General features: G+C 36.4%; 1 protein-coding gene across 4 annotated transcripts in view; it reads right to left on the reverse strand.

Moving 5' to 3' along the window:
• Positions 1-4,332: 4,332 nt before the first annotated feature.
• The window catches only part of LOC145670995 (ATP-dependent RNA helicase DDX42), an 83,535-nt gene continuing 67,652 nt past the window's right edge, over positions 4,333-20,215 (reverse strand). For all 4 annotated transcript variants that reach the window (XM_081739630.1, XM_081739629.1, XM_081739628.1 and 1 more), the window contains exons 16-18: positions 16,386-16,502; positions 7,675-7,791; positions 4,333-5,604 (exon numbers count right to left, since the gene is read on the reverse strand). In XM_081739630.1, the coding sequence (XP_081595756.1) occupies positions 5,488-5,604; positions 7,675-7,791; positions 16,386-16,502 (351 nt within the window). In that variant the 3' untranslated portion in view covers positions 4,333-5,487. The remainder of the gene's footprint in view (positions 5,605-7,674; positions 7,792-16,385; positions 16,503-20,215) is intronic.

Here is a 20,215-nt window from a genome sequence, read left to right on the forward strand (position 1 = left end):
ATTAACGTGGAATCCGAACTACATGAGCTCCCTCCGGGAATCGAACCCGGGTCTCCCACGCCATAGGCTAGCTTGCATCTTAAACTTTTGAGCTCGGGGAGTTTGACACCGGTATTGTGTGCAGCCACCACGCACGTTGCGTCGGGAATTAAGTATGATTTCGTGTTAAGGGGCATAAGCTATTAGCCGGTGAAGGACGTTTTCTTACGGCTAACCCCAATCAATAAGTCCCATAAACCTTCATAAACCTTGTGCGCCAAAAAAGTTTTAAACGCGCCCTCCAACATCAGCATTCCACTTTGGAAACTGTGATATTTTACTGAAGACTCATCTTAACTCTTCAGGATTGTTTGGCGCAGCAACTGGATTTCTACGTGGGATTATCCCGGCAACTTTTTCCCCAGTGCTAATCCCCCAACTGCGTCAATTGTGTGAGAGAAGCATTCATAGTGAAATTTCAGATATAATCTCATATATATATAAAGGGCTACATTGCATTAAAAAGGCAAAGTGTGATTTCAGTGATGAAAATTATTACACATATTATGTGTTAAGTGTTGTGTTCATTCCTCTTCGTTATTTTTTTTAATATAATAGTGTTCTAATAAATAAGTATAGTGTTATTTAATCCAGTATGTTTTCGTTGTTTGTGTGAGTGATGTTTGCGTGCGTTATGGTCTGGATGCCCGCCTGATCGTCCGTGAGGTTTTCGAGACGGGACACCCGAACCTCTCGGCGCCTAATGCTCGTCTCATCATTGAGACCGACGAGCGATTTGGAAACAATTTGTAACCGTTCTTGGAGAGGTCCTTCATCCAGGTAAGTTCAGGTATCAGGAAAATACTTATTGGTAGCACCACGAACCACGAACAGAGACCTCGAACACTAAGTTGGTTATAACGTTTGAAAATTATAAGAGCAAAAAATTTATTTCTTAGGGAAAAGTCGGACAAAAGCGGGCCCCAAAATGTTTTTACTTGTTTCTCAGCATCTATATGGATGACATAGCTTAAATTGGTTATCAAATGCTAAATAGATTTGTTATTGACACAAAAAAATGTTTATTTCAGTGGAAAAAGCTCATAAATTCGAGAGAAAAAACATTTTTCAAAGGGTATGTAAAAACCCGGTTATAATTATAAAAAAGTTTTCTTTTTCAAGAAAAATATGTAATTACTGAAGGAACTAGTACAGTAACCCTGAATACAATTGAAAAAAAAATGTGAGGTTAAAAATATGGAAAATATATAAACATGTGGAAGTGCATCATTGAAACAGGAAAAATAATGTATTGACTGTTTGTGCTGAAAGTGTGTAAAGTGATTGTGAAAAATGATACAAATACTGTGAAAGGGACGGAAATATATCCCTCCCTTTCGTAATAAGTTCTGTAACAGCAATCCTGAAACAAAGTAATGAAAATAACATGAATCAATGTAGCCAATATAATTTAGAAACTGACTGACTAACAAGAATAATGACCTCTATTGAGTAATTCGAAAGGTCGATAAAATTGTGTAAATTCAAATGAATACATCAAGAAACAAATGATGATGAATATAAATCCCTTTCATGCTGCAGGTAAATAGCTACAGGCAAATGGTTATCGATCTGAACCCAGATATTCACATGGTCAATATCTTGCAATGTTTGGTTTATGTTGAATTTTGAATCGGATCTCATTGAGTGTCCAAAATGCAACTTTGTGGTGTTTTAGTATACATATGAAACCACACTGAACAATTTTGAACAAATTCACAGGGACATTTCTGTGCGAAATTCAAAATTCGAATTTGAATTTGAATTTTTGAAGTGTTATTTTTTATTATACAAGTTTTTTCAATATAGTACAATTTGTAGAGCAATCTGTAAGTTTTCCAATGGTGTTTGTTCTTTGTCTCTAGTGTACATATTAACATGTTATGAAAATTTTTAATAATCACTGAAGCTGGAAAAATGCACTTTTTTGAAATTTTTGAACATCCTATATAGGGACACTTTCAGGGTGAGAGGGATAATATTTGGGATTTTTTCATCTCCTACTGTAATAAAGCTGTCAGATTTTGTCATTTCATTGGTTGATTTCACATGAAATATCCCATAGTGGACAGAATTAATGCTCCAAGATGCTATAGACTTCAGGGCTATACGTCACGATACCGAACAAAGTGTATGAAAATGTGATTTGTATTTATGTCTTAACAAGGGCGAAAACTGTTTCATTAAGCTTCACACAAATGAGTAATGTGAGCATCCAACATTGTCATTGGTTTGTACAATCCGCGGCAAAAAACCTGCAACATGAGAATGTAAGTTTATTGTGATACTACGCCTAACAGCACAGGGAATCAACATAACGTCTAAGTGGCACGAATCACGCCAGGATAAACCTCGGCGTCCTCCCGTGAACACTTATTTTGGAGCAAAAGACTTCGTCATTTCACAATAAACTTACATGATTATGTTGCAGGTTTTTTGCCGCTGATTGTACCATCTTATGGTGTTTTAATTGTTAATCTGGTTATGGGAAAACAAAGAGATACACATTTTAGTACTAACAAAAACCATTATAAGTCACAATCCTCACTTTTGTGAGTATCAAAATCAGAAGGGGTTAAGTCCAAAAAATCATAATTGTGAGTATCGTGTTTTTCCCCCTCCTCACTTTGGGGGAAACGTCAAGAAACATATGACTAACAACTGAAGATGTATTTGTCAAAACTAAGTACTTGCAATAAAAATCAGTTAAGTACTTTCTTTTTGGGTCTGTAAGGGATAGAGGATTAAAGGAGGAGATGGAACTTACTCTTGGGACGGTGAATCGATTTCGGAAAACCGCTTCTCGATCTCTCTTACCGTTTTTGTTCTGATACCTGTCGACAAACAGACAGACGGACATTGTTGTCTATAAGACTCCCCACACTTACGCTCAGCATAGTTTAGAAATTTAGTAAAATAAAATGGATCACCTACGATAACCGTAAAAGTTCAGGAAAGTGATTGGATCGTGATCAACCTGCACGACATTTCCAAACATAGTCCTCCATCTGCAAAAAGCGTTGTTGCTAGTATGATGATGATGACTTATCGTGTTTTTCCCGTCGCGGTGAAACCATTATGATGCGGACTATTATAGCGTTGAACTGCTTAAAATGACCGCACAGTTGTACGCAAGCAGCCATCAATGGTTAACAGGCATAGTGTTCGTAAGTTGCACACCTACACGTCGCTCAAAGGACGGTGCAGAGTGCTCATGAGTTCCAGTATGAAGACCTTCCTCACCCACTGCATATTCTTGTTTTGTCTCCCGCAGATTAGCACCTCTTCCGACATCTCGGCCATTTCTTGTCCAGAAAGAACTCCCCGTACAACGTGCAGTTGAAGACTTCTTTGCATTATATGCTCCAAACTTCTTTAACCATGGAATCCAATTGTTGGCTGAGCGATAGCAAAAGTTTGAGGCTGCAAACCAAAGACTACTAACCTACCAGGTATTGTTCTAATTTCTTTCTTTTTTGAAAATGACACACGTCAACCGGATACTTCAATCGTACCAACTCAATAGTTTACTAATGGATCACTATTGTATAATAGCTTCGCTCAAAACATTTGCACTTTTCAGTCAAAGGAATGGGGTTCTATTTAGCATTTGAATTTCTCTCCCACTATTGTTTCTCACTTAAACAATAGCTCTATTTCTTCTTCACACTTGTTACGCAATGAATTGAACCATATCTATGGTGGAACATGTTGGTACCCATATTTCTTTCCCGTTGTACCCATATTTCTTTTAACTATTATTACAGCTCATCACCTGGAAATGTTATAAGCGCGGCTACTATACTTACCACTATTCTTTAAACTATCATCACAACTCGCTAACTGGACATGTTATTAACCGTACCTGGAAACGTTATAGGCACTACTAAACTCACTATATTCACTGTTATTCCTTTGAACTATTATCAAAGATCGCAGATTGGAAACGTTATAAGCGCGGCTACTACAACATACACTATTTCCTTAAATTATTATCAAAGCTCGCCAAATGAAACTATTGTATTCACCACTATTACCGTACTTTAAACTCTTATTAAAACTCACTAACTAGAAACGTTGTACGTGCAGTTACTATGCTCAGCACTATTTCTTTAAACTATTATCAAAGTTCACAGACTGGAAACGTTATAAGTGTGGCCACCATACTCACCACTATTTCTTTAAACTATTATCAAAGCTTGAAGACTGAAAACGTTATAAGAGCGGCTACTGTAATATTGGGCTCATCCATGGTGTAAACTGGGGAAAGGTTCTCTCATTAAAACAAACATATACTTAAGGTCAATCATGTAATAACAAAGTCTTGTTTCGTTTATATGTCAGTATACAAGTTAATCACGCATATGATAACTATGTACAATTACGCTATGACGAAACAATTGCATTACATCAAGAAACCTTATGTACATCACTGTCAGGATGTAATCCAACACAAGACATTAAATATATATCTTAATCGTACAACGACGTGCAGTCTCTAATAAACTTATTGCATTTATTTCATACTTCGCGTTTCTTTGTACTAAAAACTAAAATCAAGAAATACTTAATTGAGAAATTTCGTACTCTCATAAAATATCTAGTAATCCAGCATGCACAAGGTTAAAAAAAAGTATATGTATAAAGGAAACATTGCACTGGTATACAGCCTTACGATACTAGAGCTCTCCATTGAAAATACCCGTGTATTTCTGATCTGGTTAAATCAGTCTAAAATATTTCTTGGAGCGAATCGTATCTCTTTGAAGTATGAGCTTCATATTTATGATGTAGAATAATTTTAGTAAAAAAAAAAATGATTACTCGGGTACAACGGTATCCGTATCACTACAAGGAACTACTCAGGTATTTATGTTAGAAGTTCGGGTACAGTCATGTTAAGAAAAGTGAATAAGAATATCTCATTAGGAAGTCTTGCCTTCTCAACCATATTTAATACTATATTATTATTATTAGTGGTCAACCTGTCAAAATGTCCTGCTAACAGTAGCCTATTAGTAAAAGCTTGAAAACGGAAATGGGTGCTAGTTTTCTTTTGAACATGACTGTACACGAACACTGAGAGCTCTAGTACACACCAACACGAACCATTATGTACAGAAGTATCTGTCTGTCAAAGGAAAGAATTCATTGAATGTACACTTAGTACAATGTATATGAGATCTCAAACCATTTTTGTCAGTGTTTTCTTTAAGTTACATGTAAGAAATCCCGAGTTCGCAACACAAATCCCACTACAAGACATTTTATTTACATGTTCTTTTCTTTCTGTCTGTTTTCCTTTTCTTAATGTAGAGCTGTCTCATTTACACTCGTGACACACACACACACACACTGTTAAACACGAAAAGTCTCAAAAAAGACACTTTCTTTTGTCACTTCACAATATCACGAAAACATTCAGTAGGAAAGGTGTCCAAAGGACTCTCAAGGGTTATCCCATCGGCTCTTCTTTCTTTGTCTATCTGGTTTTGGTGCTGAATTCACGACTGGTTGCGGCTGAGAACGTGTCTGTGTCCAACTCACATCAGTAGACGCACAAAACTGAAAAACAAAACGGCATTTGTAAAAAAACCATGTTAAACCAGTCAAAACAAACAAACAAAAAGTTAAGCACACTTAGTAAGTAGGTGAGTAGTAAATACTGTTACACAGAAGGCTGTTCAATAGTGAGTCAAATGATACAGGACAGAGCCACTTGGAGCGACTGAGGCGAGGCCTACTGAATGAACAGTAAACAGGAGACTGAGATCGCTACGGGCATGGCCGTGCAGCTCACGGATGACTGGAACGGATACAGCTATCTGTAGACTTTCAAAGGCGCACTGGAGCCTGTCATTGATAGTTAAAGATTGCAATGACCTTAGTTTGGATATCAGTAAAACCACTGTGCGACGTATGACCAAACGACGTGTCGCACTACCGCCAGAAGAACGGGGGCGCCCCAGAAACACACAAAACCGACCTCAGCCGCCCAACCCAGCAGGTACAGTGTGAGGTCATGAAGAAGAACCCGTCAACACAACGGCATCTCCATCGGCACTTTCCACAACATAATTCACCGTAACCTAGGACCGGAGGTGCGATATAAACCATGCGGAAATGCTCTAACAGCTTGGCATATACAGGAAAAGTACACCAACGCCGGAATTATGTATGAACGCAGGTTACAAATGGCAGTGGGTCATCACCTTGGATGAAGGGTGGCTTGGCTGGACGACGCATGGACCATTTTCTACCAAACCGAGGGGAGTGGAACCACAGCACAGTGGGTCCGCCAATGAAAGTACTTTCTATGCGCTTCCATAATAATGACCAGGTACTGTAGTCGAGGTGCACCTGCTCTTGGGCGGGTGCCATTCAGTGTGCAGGTCAATGCGGCTTACACTGACCTCTTCTATGCGACCCATATCCCTCGACTGTGAGGCCGGAAGAGTAGGATTGTCTCCATCCATATGGTAAGGTTTCCAGTCACACTGCCATCTTCACTGACCTACTACATACAGAAAGAGCCGAGTTGGGTACCAAGGTGGTGCCATTTTCGTGTGTTCCTGTGAAGTACCCGGACACATCGTCCATGGATTTCTGTGGCTTTGTGTTCTTGAAACAGAGCCTTGCTCGGTGCCGTCCAAGTAACACTGAAAAGCTTCGGAAAGTTTCCAACGCGACCTTGCAGACTTTTTCTCTCCATGACCTCCGATGAAGCCTCTTTAAGCGCAAACTTCGGCGCAAAGCCATTGTCCGAATCTGTAGGTGTCACATCGAGTACAATCGGTGTTGGAGGAAGGGCATCTGCTAGCCAAGTATGTACTTTATATCGTTTCATCTTATCTTTAACAACCTTCTCTGTACGTGGAAAATCAATAATAATCTTAATAGTAAAAAATGGGAACGTCCACAACAACAAATACATTCTGACTGGAAATCTATCTAATATAAAGAGAAAAGGGAATTGGAACAGGAATAGCTTCACAGAACCAAGAAAAGAAGAAAATTACCTAGATCTCAGTTATCAACTCACAAAATGAATTTCCACTCACAAGATGAATTTCCAATCATATAACTTAGTACTATTGTTAATGGTGAACCTAATAAATATTCTTAGGTACGCTTTGTCTTTGTGAATAATAATAATATCGAGAGAGAGAGAGAGAGAGAGAGAGAGAGAGAGAGAGAGAGAGAGAGAGAGAGAGAGAGAGAGACAGACAGACAGACAGAGAAGAAAGAAAGAAAAAACAGCAATGACAAAGGTCTAGTTTAAGTTTCAGATACCACTAGAATTGTGTATTATTCCTCCACATCATATTACTTGAGGAATAAAACTAACACCAAAATGTTTCACATTTTCGGCGGTTTGTAACCCTGAAAGGAAGCGTTTCCTGACCAATGTTTATTACAACTTTCTTCCTTTCATTTGATATAAAAGATTACCTCCAAAATTATAAAACGTGAGTTCATTACCACCCTGTATTTCCCGTGTTTTACTTTTAAACTGACTTCTGCGTTCTTTTTAAATTCACTAATTCAACTACGAAGTTATTTTAGTTTCGAGAACATGTTTTTGATTGCACGATAAATTCAAAAATACATATATAATATCTGAATATTCCTTACCTGAGTTTGATACTGAGCTTTGAAAGCTGCCTTCATTGCTGACAACCTATCACTTCCAGGTCCTGTGCGTGGTTTCGGAATTCCATCCAATCCAGATATAACACTGGAATTGGAACCCTGAAAAATTAATAATCTCTTAAGAACATTTGTATGAATATCAATACACAGACAGTGAATGAATATATTAGGTACCAAAAACATTTTGTAGGATTTACACGTGATGGCGCTGGAGACACTTCATGCACCTTTTCGTTTCGAGTTATATAAAAACTGCTTCCTCTTGTAGCCTATTGGTTGTGGTCGATACAATTAAATGGGTATGTCAGTGAGACCAGGCAGAGAAAAAAAGACACCAATAAAACAGGAAAAAAAAAAAAAGACAGCATTGGCTGTAAGTCGCTTGACACTAGCAATTATTCAGTTCTCAACTGATTTGAGTAACAGTAGCTGATTCACTTAAACTATACGTTATGGTTAACAATAAATTGGCTATTTACCAATGACTCCTCCCTTGAAAACTTTAAAGATTTTGACGTTTTGGAATTCTCAGCTGGTTCCTTCCTCAGTGGCAAGGTAAAAAGGATTAAAACAGAAAAGAGATAAAAGGACTAAAACCTGGCATACATACCACTATATAAAAGTAACGTACAAAAAAGATCCTGAGATGAAACAAAGCAGAAAAAATGAAATGAAATTTTGAGTTTTACGTCCCACGATTATGCCGGTTAGGCTAAAGGAGACGGTAATAATGAGTAATGAATGAAATGGTGGAATGAAGAAAGTGGGAGGAAACGGGATAACCCCGAGAAAACCCACGCACACGGTGTTTGTCCACCACAAAGTTCACTTGGTGGGAGCAGGGTTTGAACTCGAGACCCCTAGCACCAGAGGTGAACGCTCTACCACTGAGCCACCGCGCCCCCCTGAAACAGAGCAGAATGAAAAAAAGAATGAACTGAATAAAAAAGAACGTGGTGTCTATGTTAGGCCACTATTGCTAGATCCAAAGTATGCATCAAAGGTAGGTACCCAAGTTTGATCAATGTTGCCAGTATCAAGGTTCAAGGCAGGTTTGTATTTATGAATAAAGAAAAATTCTTTAATTTCCCGTTGTTGTTTTTTTTTTTTTTATTATTATTATTTTGCTGAACCTATTACCTTAACCTGTTTTATATTATGTGAATGTTGTTTTAGATGAAGCGCTAAACACGACATGCCTTCTTCTTGTGACTTTTTTGATTGTCTAACATGTTCCTTCACACGTGTGTTAATATTACGTTTAGTTTGGCCAATGTATGAGGAATCACATTCGCAATGAACGCGGTAAATACCTGCTTTATTTAATGGATCGACAAAATAGCTTTTAAATCCAGTGAGATGTTTTTGTAAACTTTTGGGGGGGAATACTTGAAACAGATATGTTATGCTTTGCAAGAATACGTCGAATTTTTGTTAAAAGTTGTGGAAAATAAGAGTTTTTACTTCTTTGGAAGTTACCGTTTTGGGGACTTGCAGCGATCTACGTGTTTGATTAAACCACTTTTGTAAAATACACAGCTTATAACTGTTTTCTTGTTCTATTTTATATAAAAACTGTATTTCTTCATTGAGATCTTTTTGATGGTCATAAATTAATAATGCTCTATGAAAGAAGTTCTTCCAAATATTGGCCTTGTACATTGGTGGATAAGCTGACTGTTGATGTATGTAAGTAGTGCCTGCATTGGATTTTCGGTATACATTTGTAATAAATTTATTATGTGATAGGGTAATCAATAGGTCTAGAAATTGAAGGTCGTTATCAGATTCAAGTTCAAGGGTGAACTTCAGCCTAGGATGTTGATTGTTGAATTGTTCAAATATTTGTGTAAGTGTATTTTCGTCACGAACAAGTAGTAGAATATCATCAGCATAACGGTAATATCTAACGTATTTAAATGTGTCCTGCCGTAAAATAGACGTTTCAATCTGATTTAAAACGATATTTGACAATATTGGGGATAATGTGTTACCCATGCCTAAGCCATCATTCTGAGAAAAGTAATGATCTTCAAACTGGAATATATTAGTTGTTAAACAAACCTCAGGTATTGGAATAAAAAATAGTTTCATAGATAGAAGCGCCATTTTGTAATAACCAGGATCGACTACTATTGATAGTAAGTTCCAGTGGTATGGACGGATGTTGTTCGTGAATAACACGTTGTAAGAAGTGGTTTTACGAAGCATTTAAACCTTGCTACATTTGGTAATTAGTAGGGGCACGAGTTTTTCGCACTAAGAATTTGAAAATCTCGCGTTTCGTTTTTCATATTTCGCGTTTTGTCGCATTTTCCAAATAAAGTTTCGCATTTTGTAGCTTTGTGGAAAATATACTCCCTGATATTTTTACAATTGTTCCTTTTATTCATAGATCACTACAGAAATAAACCATTAATTACCTAAAAGCAAAATATATTGAATATTTCACTTGATATACTAAATTTCACTTACAGAAATTATATATTTTTTAAATCGAACTGAAGGAAAATCAGTAACTAAACTTACTATGGGTAGGAAAATTTTGCTGTCTTATGAAAACACATAAGCACAAGTTATATTTATGCATTAAACATAAGCATGTTACATGTTTCCACATTTTTCTCCATTGTTGTACATTTGTCACTTATTACCAGTCCATACTTGGAAAAAAAACCTCTCACAATTGTCATTGCTTGTTAGAGCCACACATATGTAAGTGCACTTACAACAAACTTCAAACAATCATCACTTCCCAACTCCCCATCCAGTTGCGATGATGATAGTTAACGCACAACAAGTTCTCTATAACCGTGTCCGAATCACCTAAAATGCACCGCTCATACTCAGAGCCGTAGCTAGAGATTTCGGCGCCCGGGGCGAAGTAGAATTCGGCGCCCCTACACTCATCTTACCAATCATTATATATATATATATATATATATATATATATATATATATATATATATATATATATATATATATATATATATATATAAGAAAAGCAGCTTTTGTTGTTATGCTACGCTGAATTTTTATAAATCTTCTTGGAAAGACCATTGCAACAACTAAAAACGATCATTATGTATCCTTTTTCAAATAAGAGCTGTTTTCAACAGTCTTATTTTGGGCTTTTTGTTAAGATTGACAAAACTACAAATTCACTAGAACAGTTCAGGAAAATTACTACTATTTACAACGTTTAATACTATCGATAAGAAATTAAATTTCAATACATTAAAAACTATGTGCTTCTAAACTGTTCGAAATGGGTGACAGTATTAATTTCCAATAATAATTGTAAACATTTTAATTTTATTCTGTATGTGACCACATCAATAGCATTTTAATTTCGATCTTTTTACGGTAAAAAATATTTTGTGAAATGTAATGGAAATTCAGAAGAAGCCTTCTTTGTGAATTTCTAAATATTGATCGATGGAGGTGAAGAATATATTCAATGTTTGTACTTAAATTCCAAAATATACTTTGGCTACTACATATGTCTGAAATTATAGTAATTACTTAATTTCTTAATGAATGAAAGTTCCGAATTTAAGCTACTTATTATTAATTAACATATTAAAATACACTAACACGTACTTATATTAAGAGTGTGCGTACTTATGTTTTGTATGTATGTAGATAGATAAAAACATGACACAACTAGATACGTATGCACAAAATAATATGCTGGCAATACAAAAAGTTGATGAAAAAATGTTCCCAATAAATTCCTTCAAACTGGAAGAATTTCATATGTTAATGGAATTTAAAAATAAATCATTGACAGTGTTTAGTATCTAAAAAAGTTGAACTTCTTTGGGCTAAGTTCTGATCCCTTAAGTCCCTATTCTACAACTGCTTGAAGTTCGAAAATGTTATTGTTCTCCTCGTTTATCTTTATTTTTAATATTATCGCACAAACAGCAGCTTGACTGTGTCTCTTCACTCTTCTCACTTTCATACCTTCATTCTCACCGTCGCACAGTGGGGCCGAACCAGGCAATTCTTAGCAAAAACTCGAAGAATGAAGTAAAAGATTGACTCGATATAATTTGTTATAATGAAGCCTTGATAGTGTACACGTAAGATAGTGTGCAGGAAAATAAGTGATAGCAACATACAATGAACTCTTCGGACGTGTAAATTTGGTTATCCGCTGAAGCCGGAGAGAAGATAGGAATGACAGAAGATTGGAAATTGATTTTGAATGCGACTATTCCTACATTGCGTGTAGATATTCAGTGGCTGGTAAACATGGTGACACGACCGACATGTATGTATCGTTTTGTATATTTAGAATATTGATGTGATGTGTAGTCAATAATCATATTAGTAATGATGCTAATATCATTATCATATCCTTATGATAATCCCCTACTTAATATCATATTTGGAAAATGCTGTGGTACTGAAAGCGTATAAACAATGGTCAAACGATAGAATGGCATTTTACTAGAAAATATGGCATAATATGTCTGTGATTTTTTAATATGTCGGAACAGAAACATTGTTCTTACTGTATGCAAAGAGAAAACCTGCACATATTTGCACGTTTGGAAAATATAGCACATGAAAATGTTTGAGAAAAACCGCATTCTGGATGCAATGCTGCTTTTGAATTGAGCTGGGATGAATGCGAGAACAAGTGTTAGGTTATTAGACATACACGCAGTGACAAAGTTGAATATAGGTCGATTCTGGGAATTTTGCTCCCAGACCCATTTTGTTTCCAACATCTAGTCATACTTCTCTGTCATTCACCAACAGAACTAAACTCTAGTCAAACATATTTGATTAATGGTGGCGACATTTTGAAACGCCAATGCTAAACAATCTATGGACCATAAGATAGAACCATATTAAAATGGTGTTGATCAATTCAGTATTGTATTTTTTGTGATGCGTGCACAGAAGTGACATTGGAATTAACTGTAATGAGACTCCGCTCGCTCTAGCTCAGAGTGTTCCAATCAAGCTCTGAAATGATGCAATATATGTACGATGCAATATATGAAACAACCTGAACAGGTTACTGATGCTTGTAAATCATAATATGTTTAATATATCTGATAATATATTCATATCGAGAACTTGTGATGAGATAATTTCTATGTATTGAAGGTCTTTGCATCTTCATTGTCATAACGAATCCTCCACAACTTTGAACTAATTTTGAGAAACAAGAACTTTTCTTCAATTTTATTACTCTTCAGTTGTAAAATGAATAAGTACACTTTTTCCTTTCATACATAAGAATATAAGCCAATCGTAAATTGCCAAATCAAAGCATATTGCCCACGCGTTTCTTTATGCCAATCATATAATCTGTTATATAATTTAGGCGCGAATATAAGGAATATTTCCTTTTATGATGTAAAACTCTGTTTTTGATTAAATAATGTCGAAATAACATTATTATAGCCACTGCATACGCCGAACTAATTGATTTCAACTTTCTGCTTCATATTGCGAATTCTTATTTTTGCCAAGAATTCAGTGCTTTGGCCCCACTGTGCGTCGTGATTAATCCGATTGGGTGGAAAAACGTTTTGAAGTCAGCAAATTCATCACTGTCAAAACGCCGAACACGACTTTGCTCGTTTCTGATTTTGAAAATGCTCATGCGTACACTATAAGTCATTACTCGGCATCTTGTATACCACATGTCATTAAGAAATCATGTATAATAAATCTTCAAGTAATAAATAAAAACTTGTGACTTATTTAAACTCTTGCATTGCGAGCGAAGCGAGCAAGAAATTTTTTAAGAAATCTATGTATTTCATTGATAACCTACAGCAATATTTATCTAATAGGACGCCAATACTTTCTGGGGGCGACTCGTCTTTTACTCATGTTTAGCACCACTTTTTCTTTTTCCTTGCTCGTGCGGCGCCCCTTGCTGTCAGCGCCCGGGGCGGGCGCCCCGCTGGCCCCCCCTTAGCTACGGCTCTGCTCATACCACGTTCTACCGTTCCGTCAGCGGAAAACTAGCGTTTTTAACTTAATGAAAAGGTATTTTTAGAATTTCGCGTTATTTCGCATATTGTTACAAAATCCGCGGCCACAATGATATTCACCACAAACTCACGTGATCTAAAACAGAATTAAGGACCTCTCGCTACCAAAGTGAGTGCTCTACCACTGAGCCATTAAGCCCTCTCTGACTTGGTTGAGAAACGCTAATTTGATTTCCATATTTTCTAGACATGTATTGTCGGATTACCATTTGTAAGATATCTATCTGCTATGACGAAAATTTAAAAAAAAGGACGTAACCATTCCATTGGACGGTTTCATTAGTTCAAGCTCAATTTAGTTCTATCATCATAGTATCCACAGCCTGCCAGCTAGCAAAGAGTTAGAAACAAGTTACTGCCGCAGATGAGGACTATTTTTGATTTTACACGTACGTTTTACTGTTTTCGCCTTTCTCTTTGTAGGGTCACAATCCGATAGAAGTGTTTTGGGTACCTAATATATATATATATATATATATATATATATATATATATATATATATATATATATATATATAAAACATTCCAACAAGTCAAGTGAGATATATGTTCTTTCCATGGTGATCATTTAAGTGAAACGTATTAATATATACAAATAGTTATCAAAATAATGAAGAAAAACCTTAACAAAATGCAACCTACTTGATTGCCAAAGCGTTGAACAAACTTCTGCCTACACAACAGCTTATATTCGTTGAGGAATTGAGTCATATAACTCGCAAGTCAGATTAGACGGACCTTGAAATCAAATAGCACTACTTTCGTTGTTTTTGATATCTATAAACCTGTATGATACATAAAGATCGTGATCAATTTAATGAAAACACCTAAAAAAATAATTAAAAAAAAAGACCTTAACAGACGGTGTTAGACCACCTTTAATCCTCAAAACAGCTCTGAAACGGTACGGAATAGACTCATAGAGGTTGTGAATGATAGCAAGTGAAATATTACTCTATTCCGTGTGCAAAGCATCACTCAGCTCTGTGAGAAAGATTGGAGGTGGAAATGTGCGCCACATTCGTGTCTCCAAAACGAACATAGATATTCAATTATGGTGCGACGATTAGGTGAAACACAGTAAGTGTTCAACTTCACCCCGATGTTTCTCAAACCATGCCACAATAGCTCCAGTTGTGTAAATGAGTCCATTATCATCCTGGAATATGGCAACATTACCCGGAAACAATATTCGGACTATAGGACACACATGGATCCCTAAAATGGCTATAAAATCACTGACAATGGCGATATTGGAAATTGTGAGCATGGGACTCACTATTGTGACCCACAGCATCAAAGAGCCACCGTCACGTTTCACGGATGAGCGGAAGCACTCTAGATCAAACGCTTTTTTAGGCATCTGCATTATATAAAATACGGTCAGTGATTTGAAATGAGGTGAATGTTCACTCATCTGACCATATCACACGTTTCCAGTCATTAGCGGTACCATTGGCATCATGCTAAAGCGTTATGGTCCCTTATCGTCGTTTACTTCGTGCAACCTGGCTCCATATTTCCATGTTATGTAATTCGCGGCGGACTGTGATTGTCGACACAGGCTGTGGAAAGTGCTGCTTGAATTTTTGTTGTTACTTGCACCGCAGTCCCATAACGATTGAGTGGCAATCTACTTTAATGCTCGAGAAACCTGTCACGGAAGGCTTTCTTCCGATCACTGTTCCTCCTCGCCGATGTGGTTTTGCCTTGAGTTCTGTAGGCCGCCATCATCTTAGTCACTGTCGTTAGCGATCCACCCAACAAACTTACCATTTTCCGCATGCTAGTACCACATACTGTAGTTGAGAGCCAACAATTTATCCCTTTGAAAATCAGAGAGACTGCCGATTTTACACTCACACTGCTCTTCTCACGTATTACGGAATTTGCCTTAACACCACCACCACCATTAGCTCGGCGCTGTAGTCGCCGATGCCCGTTGTACATCTAGACATTGACGTGTTTCCACTGAATTGATAATTATTTGTATCAATTGCAAACAACTTGGCTGCCAAGAGAGCTCCGTATCTCAGCATCATTTTCACATTTGCTTTCACACAGATGTGCCCGAACTTTGGTAACTTGATCTATTTATTCTTTATAGACTCTTTCTTACAATTAGGTATCAATTTTCTTCTTTGATTACCATGTTTATAGGTTGAGGCAAAATACAACAATCGTAGCTTCAGTATATTGTACATTAGTTTAAAACCCAATGAAAATAACTATTTAAACCCAGTGTAAATAATAATGTAGAGAGTGTGGGGAAAGTATGCGTCCAAGCCTGAAATCATGCTTAATTAAATGCTCTAATTGTTTAAGATTTATTTATTTATTGTTTTGAGTTTGCTCAACGACCCCAAACTTCGTATCACATTTTCTATGTAATTATTCGTCGACTTCATTATACAAAGAATCCCGCAGGTGGCGTCATCATCTATTAGCGTCAGACAGGCAAATGATAGCACACGTAGCAATATATATTAGCGTGATGCACTTAAACGTTTGCTGTTTATGATCAGGAACTCGCATTGCGTTTTTTTTTTTTCTTTCGACAATCAACATTACAAAACTCTTGACCGGAGTTGTATAACTTTGCAAGATATTAGCGTGACTGTCAGACTGATGCGTCTTGGTTTTATAGTAACAGTTTCTTATACATACCTGAAAAACTGCTGGAGAACCTAAACCAGGTCTCTCTCTATAACCAAGTCCTCTACCACCAACATTAATATTCTTTCCCTTTCCACTCTTGAAACGAGACTTCCGAAACCAGGAGGTCTGGAAAGAGAAATGTAAACTGCTATTAAAGGATGAACTATTTGATTTCTTCCATATACTTAGTAGCTTTACTTTTCCTTGCAATATACAAAGGCAATTTCACGGGGAAGAAATCGGTGAAAATGAAATCTTTTTAGTTGATTTAATATTTCAAATGTTACGTCAGTAAGAACGGGTATACACAAAATCTAAGGCGTTTTCAAGTTGTATCAGAGACACCTTTAAAAATAAGTTGTTCTACAGACACCCCTAATTAAGTTTTCCCGCAGTCGTGACTTTCACCAAATTTGTACAGCTGTTTTTTCAAGATAAAATCTATAACCAAGAATTGCTTGTTTCAAAGTATATTTAACTTGTACCAAATTTCACAAAATTAAATCCCCACGTTAAGCGGGTTTGCATATCCAGGCTCCTAACTATGAAAACATTTACGCTCAGTCCAACCTCAATCATTTCACGAATTCAACCTGTTTTATGTATGTTATTAGGACATAATATCGATTGTGATTTATTCTAAAAACACTTTTATACATTGCAAGAGCTGTAACGTTCAAATATTTACTGAGAACTCATAGTCGTATCGGAATAAACAAAAACGAGTATGGAACAGTAAACTGCTTTCACAAAAGGCAAAAGAAGATGTGCAAAGGCATACAAAACGGTCGAGTGGTTTGGGGCGATACACTATCAATCACATGTTTATGTGTTCAAACCCGGTAGCAAGTTGTTTCTTTTTTTTAAGTGTCTTCCTATTTTCATCCGGAGGCTGAAAATATTTCTTTGAGTAACTCATTGAAAACTTCTTTTGTTTCAAATTCGATTAGAACGGAACATTATATGAATTGCGAATCTTAAATCCATAGCTAAAAAAATGAAGTATACTCACTACTCCATAATCCTCTGATTTGTAACGAAAAACTATTTATAAACAGTGGTGACTTCAGAAAATTATCCTCGGGGGGAATTTCAATATGCAGGTGGAGGGCAAACATTGGTAGTCCACATTGAGCACGATCGAATATATGGTCCTGAAGGCGGAAATTTCTTAGCTCGAGAGGGGTCTCAAATTCTCCCTCAGATCACGTCCTGAAAGCATCATTGCTTAAAAGCTTTTCGTAACAAATATAATATTACACTTGTTTCTCGTTCTACATTTAGAATTGGTAAAATCATAACTTATAGAGGATTATAATAAAAGCATAAAAATTACAATACCAATCATGTATAAATTATCCTGTAAGTTACCAACTTTGGGTCAGATTAAAACTCAAATATTTGTTTTCGGATTGCACTTAGAAGTAAGTCCTCTCTATATAATTCTGATTAGAAAGCCATGTTTAACACTAATTAATTAATCAATATTTATACGAATATTTTTTTATTTTACTATTTTTACTATTCAATAGTATATACACTTCATTTCCAAAATCAAAATCTCAAAAATGTATATTGTACGAGTGCAGACTCGCAAATAAATGATTATTTATCATATATATTGGTCTCTATTCGAAATTCTATTTAATCGAATCCGACAAGAACACAGACAGAAATATCGAGAACAGGTGAAAAAAAGAGAGAGAAAAAAGCGTTGTATCCGACGGGGACTCGAAGTAAGTTCGAATGGTGCTTTATAAGCCCAACGCCTTAGACCACTCGGCTATGGAAACAATTAGTGATTGTAGCAAAGGCTTCGAGTAGTAGTTCTTATTACAGAATAACATTTTCTATTGCCTAAAATTTAAACCTAATTTACTTTGATATAATATATCTATTAATTTGTTACATGAACACGTTTTCGTTACTTTGATGAATGAAGTATGTTGATATAGATTCTATTACATGTTCTTTCGTAAATATTATAGAAAGTATCAGGGTTATTTATGATCTTTCATGGAAATTGACTGGCGCATGCGCAGTACACAGACAGTTCAATTGGAAGGCGAGGAAGGAAACGCTAACACACTGTTAGAATGTTTCATCGCTGTGAAGTATAAAGAACAGCTAAAATGTATTTTACGCTTGTCATTTCGTAAAGAATCACCAGGTTAATGTTTGTCCAAGTTCTCACTAATCAACTGGACTCATGAAAAATAATTAGTATTGTCATTACTGCAAAATATGAAGAATAAAGAACGTATATTACACCACATTGTTCTCGAATTCGAACTTAGCTAAGGAAGGGACAATAAACAAAATGTGATTTATTCATTAGAATTGAGATAATTCAATGAAACTAGAAATTACACAATCAAAAGGAAAAAATATCGTTAAAAAGACAATAATACTTTTATCCGAGATGTGAAATAAAGTTATTAGTTAACTGAAATGAAATTACTATTGGGCATGATATAGAGTAAGGAAAAAAGTAAATGTATTCTTAGAAACGTTCAAAGTAAATTCACAAATACTTTTTGAAGATATACTACTCTTCCTTTACGTTTTAACGAACTAATAAGTAAACAAGCAGCGGAAAAGAATCAAGAACGAAAGTATTGCTCTTGAAAAAATATAATAAATAAATGAAACTTAAATAAATGTTTACACAAAAAATAACACACTAGTACTTCGTGTAGTCACCTGCAGAGTCAGTAACTTCCTGAAGTCTGGAGGGGATACTAGATACAAGTCTCGAGCAATACGACGGTGTCACGAAAATGTTGCCACAGTTCCATAACATGATTTTGAAGAAACGTTTGGTCTCTGTTTTCACGTCTCTCTTCCCATTCTTGCACCATGTAGGCCCACAGATGTACAATTGGGTTTTAAATCTGGGGATAGAGGGGGCCACTCAATACAAATTAACTCTGGATGTTCACTTAGCCACTCTCATGTTTGCCGGGAAGTGTGAACAGCACTGTTGTCATGTATAAATATATATTCTTCCTGTTCGGGGAAGTTTCTTTCTAAGGACGGTAACAACGTATTTTCGAGGATATTAATGTAAACACTGCTGTTCATTCTCTCAGGCACCGCAACCAAATCTCCAGGACCAGCAGCCGTCATGTATCCCGAAAAGTGTGCTGATATTCGTCCTGAACAAGAAGTTCTGATAATTTGTTCAGCATACCTGGTTCCGCGCGGTCTATACAATATAACTCTGCCTTGTTGGTTAGACTTGAGAACCTTCTCGTCGGTCCAGATGACTAAGTCCCAATATGACTGAGGTTGGGTTATGTTATTCTGTGCTCATTCCATTCGTCTGGCCTTGTGAGTTTCAGTCAGGAGAGTCTTCCTAGCGGGTCTTGAATAGTGTAGACCAGCCCCCAATAATCTTCTTATTATTGTTTCGTGAGAACAATTATATTCTCTGGCTTTGTCCAAGAGGATTGACGTGTGGCGTAGAGGTCTGTTGATTACTTCTGTAACTAAAGCTTGATCTTGAGCTGCAGTTGTCACTTTTGGCCTTCCACTTCTTGACTGAGACCTGAACCATTCACCACCTTCTTCATGTCGCTGAATCCATTTCTTGACCGTTTTCTTGTCACATCCCAGATCTCTAGCAATCTGAGGCACAGTTTGTCCCATTTTTCCTCGGCCTATGATTTCTCCTCTCAGAGCAACAGACAGTTTTCCACAACCTTTAGAACGAGGTATTTTGAGAACCTGTTAGAAATTTGCGTTCTGGCGTGTATGACAAATGTCGGTAAAGTGCATCTTTCTGTTTCTACTGCGCATGCACCAGTCAATTTTCATGAAAGATCATAAATAATCCT

This window comes from Thermobia domestica, chromosome 15 (assembly GCF_964235325.1).
Source record: "Thermobia domestica chromosome 15, izTheDome1.hap1.1, whole genome shotgun sequence".
NCBI lineage: Eukaryota > Metazoa > Arthropoda > Insecta > Zygentoma > Lepismatidae > Thermobia > Thermobia domestica.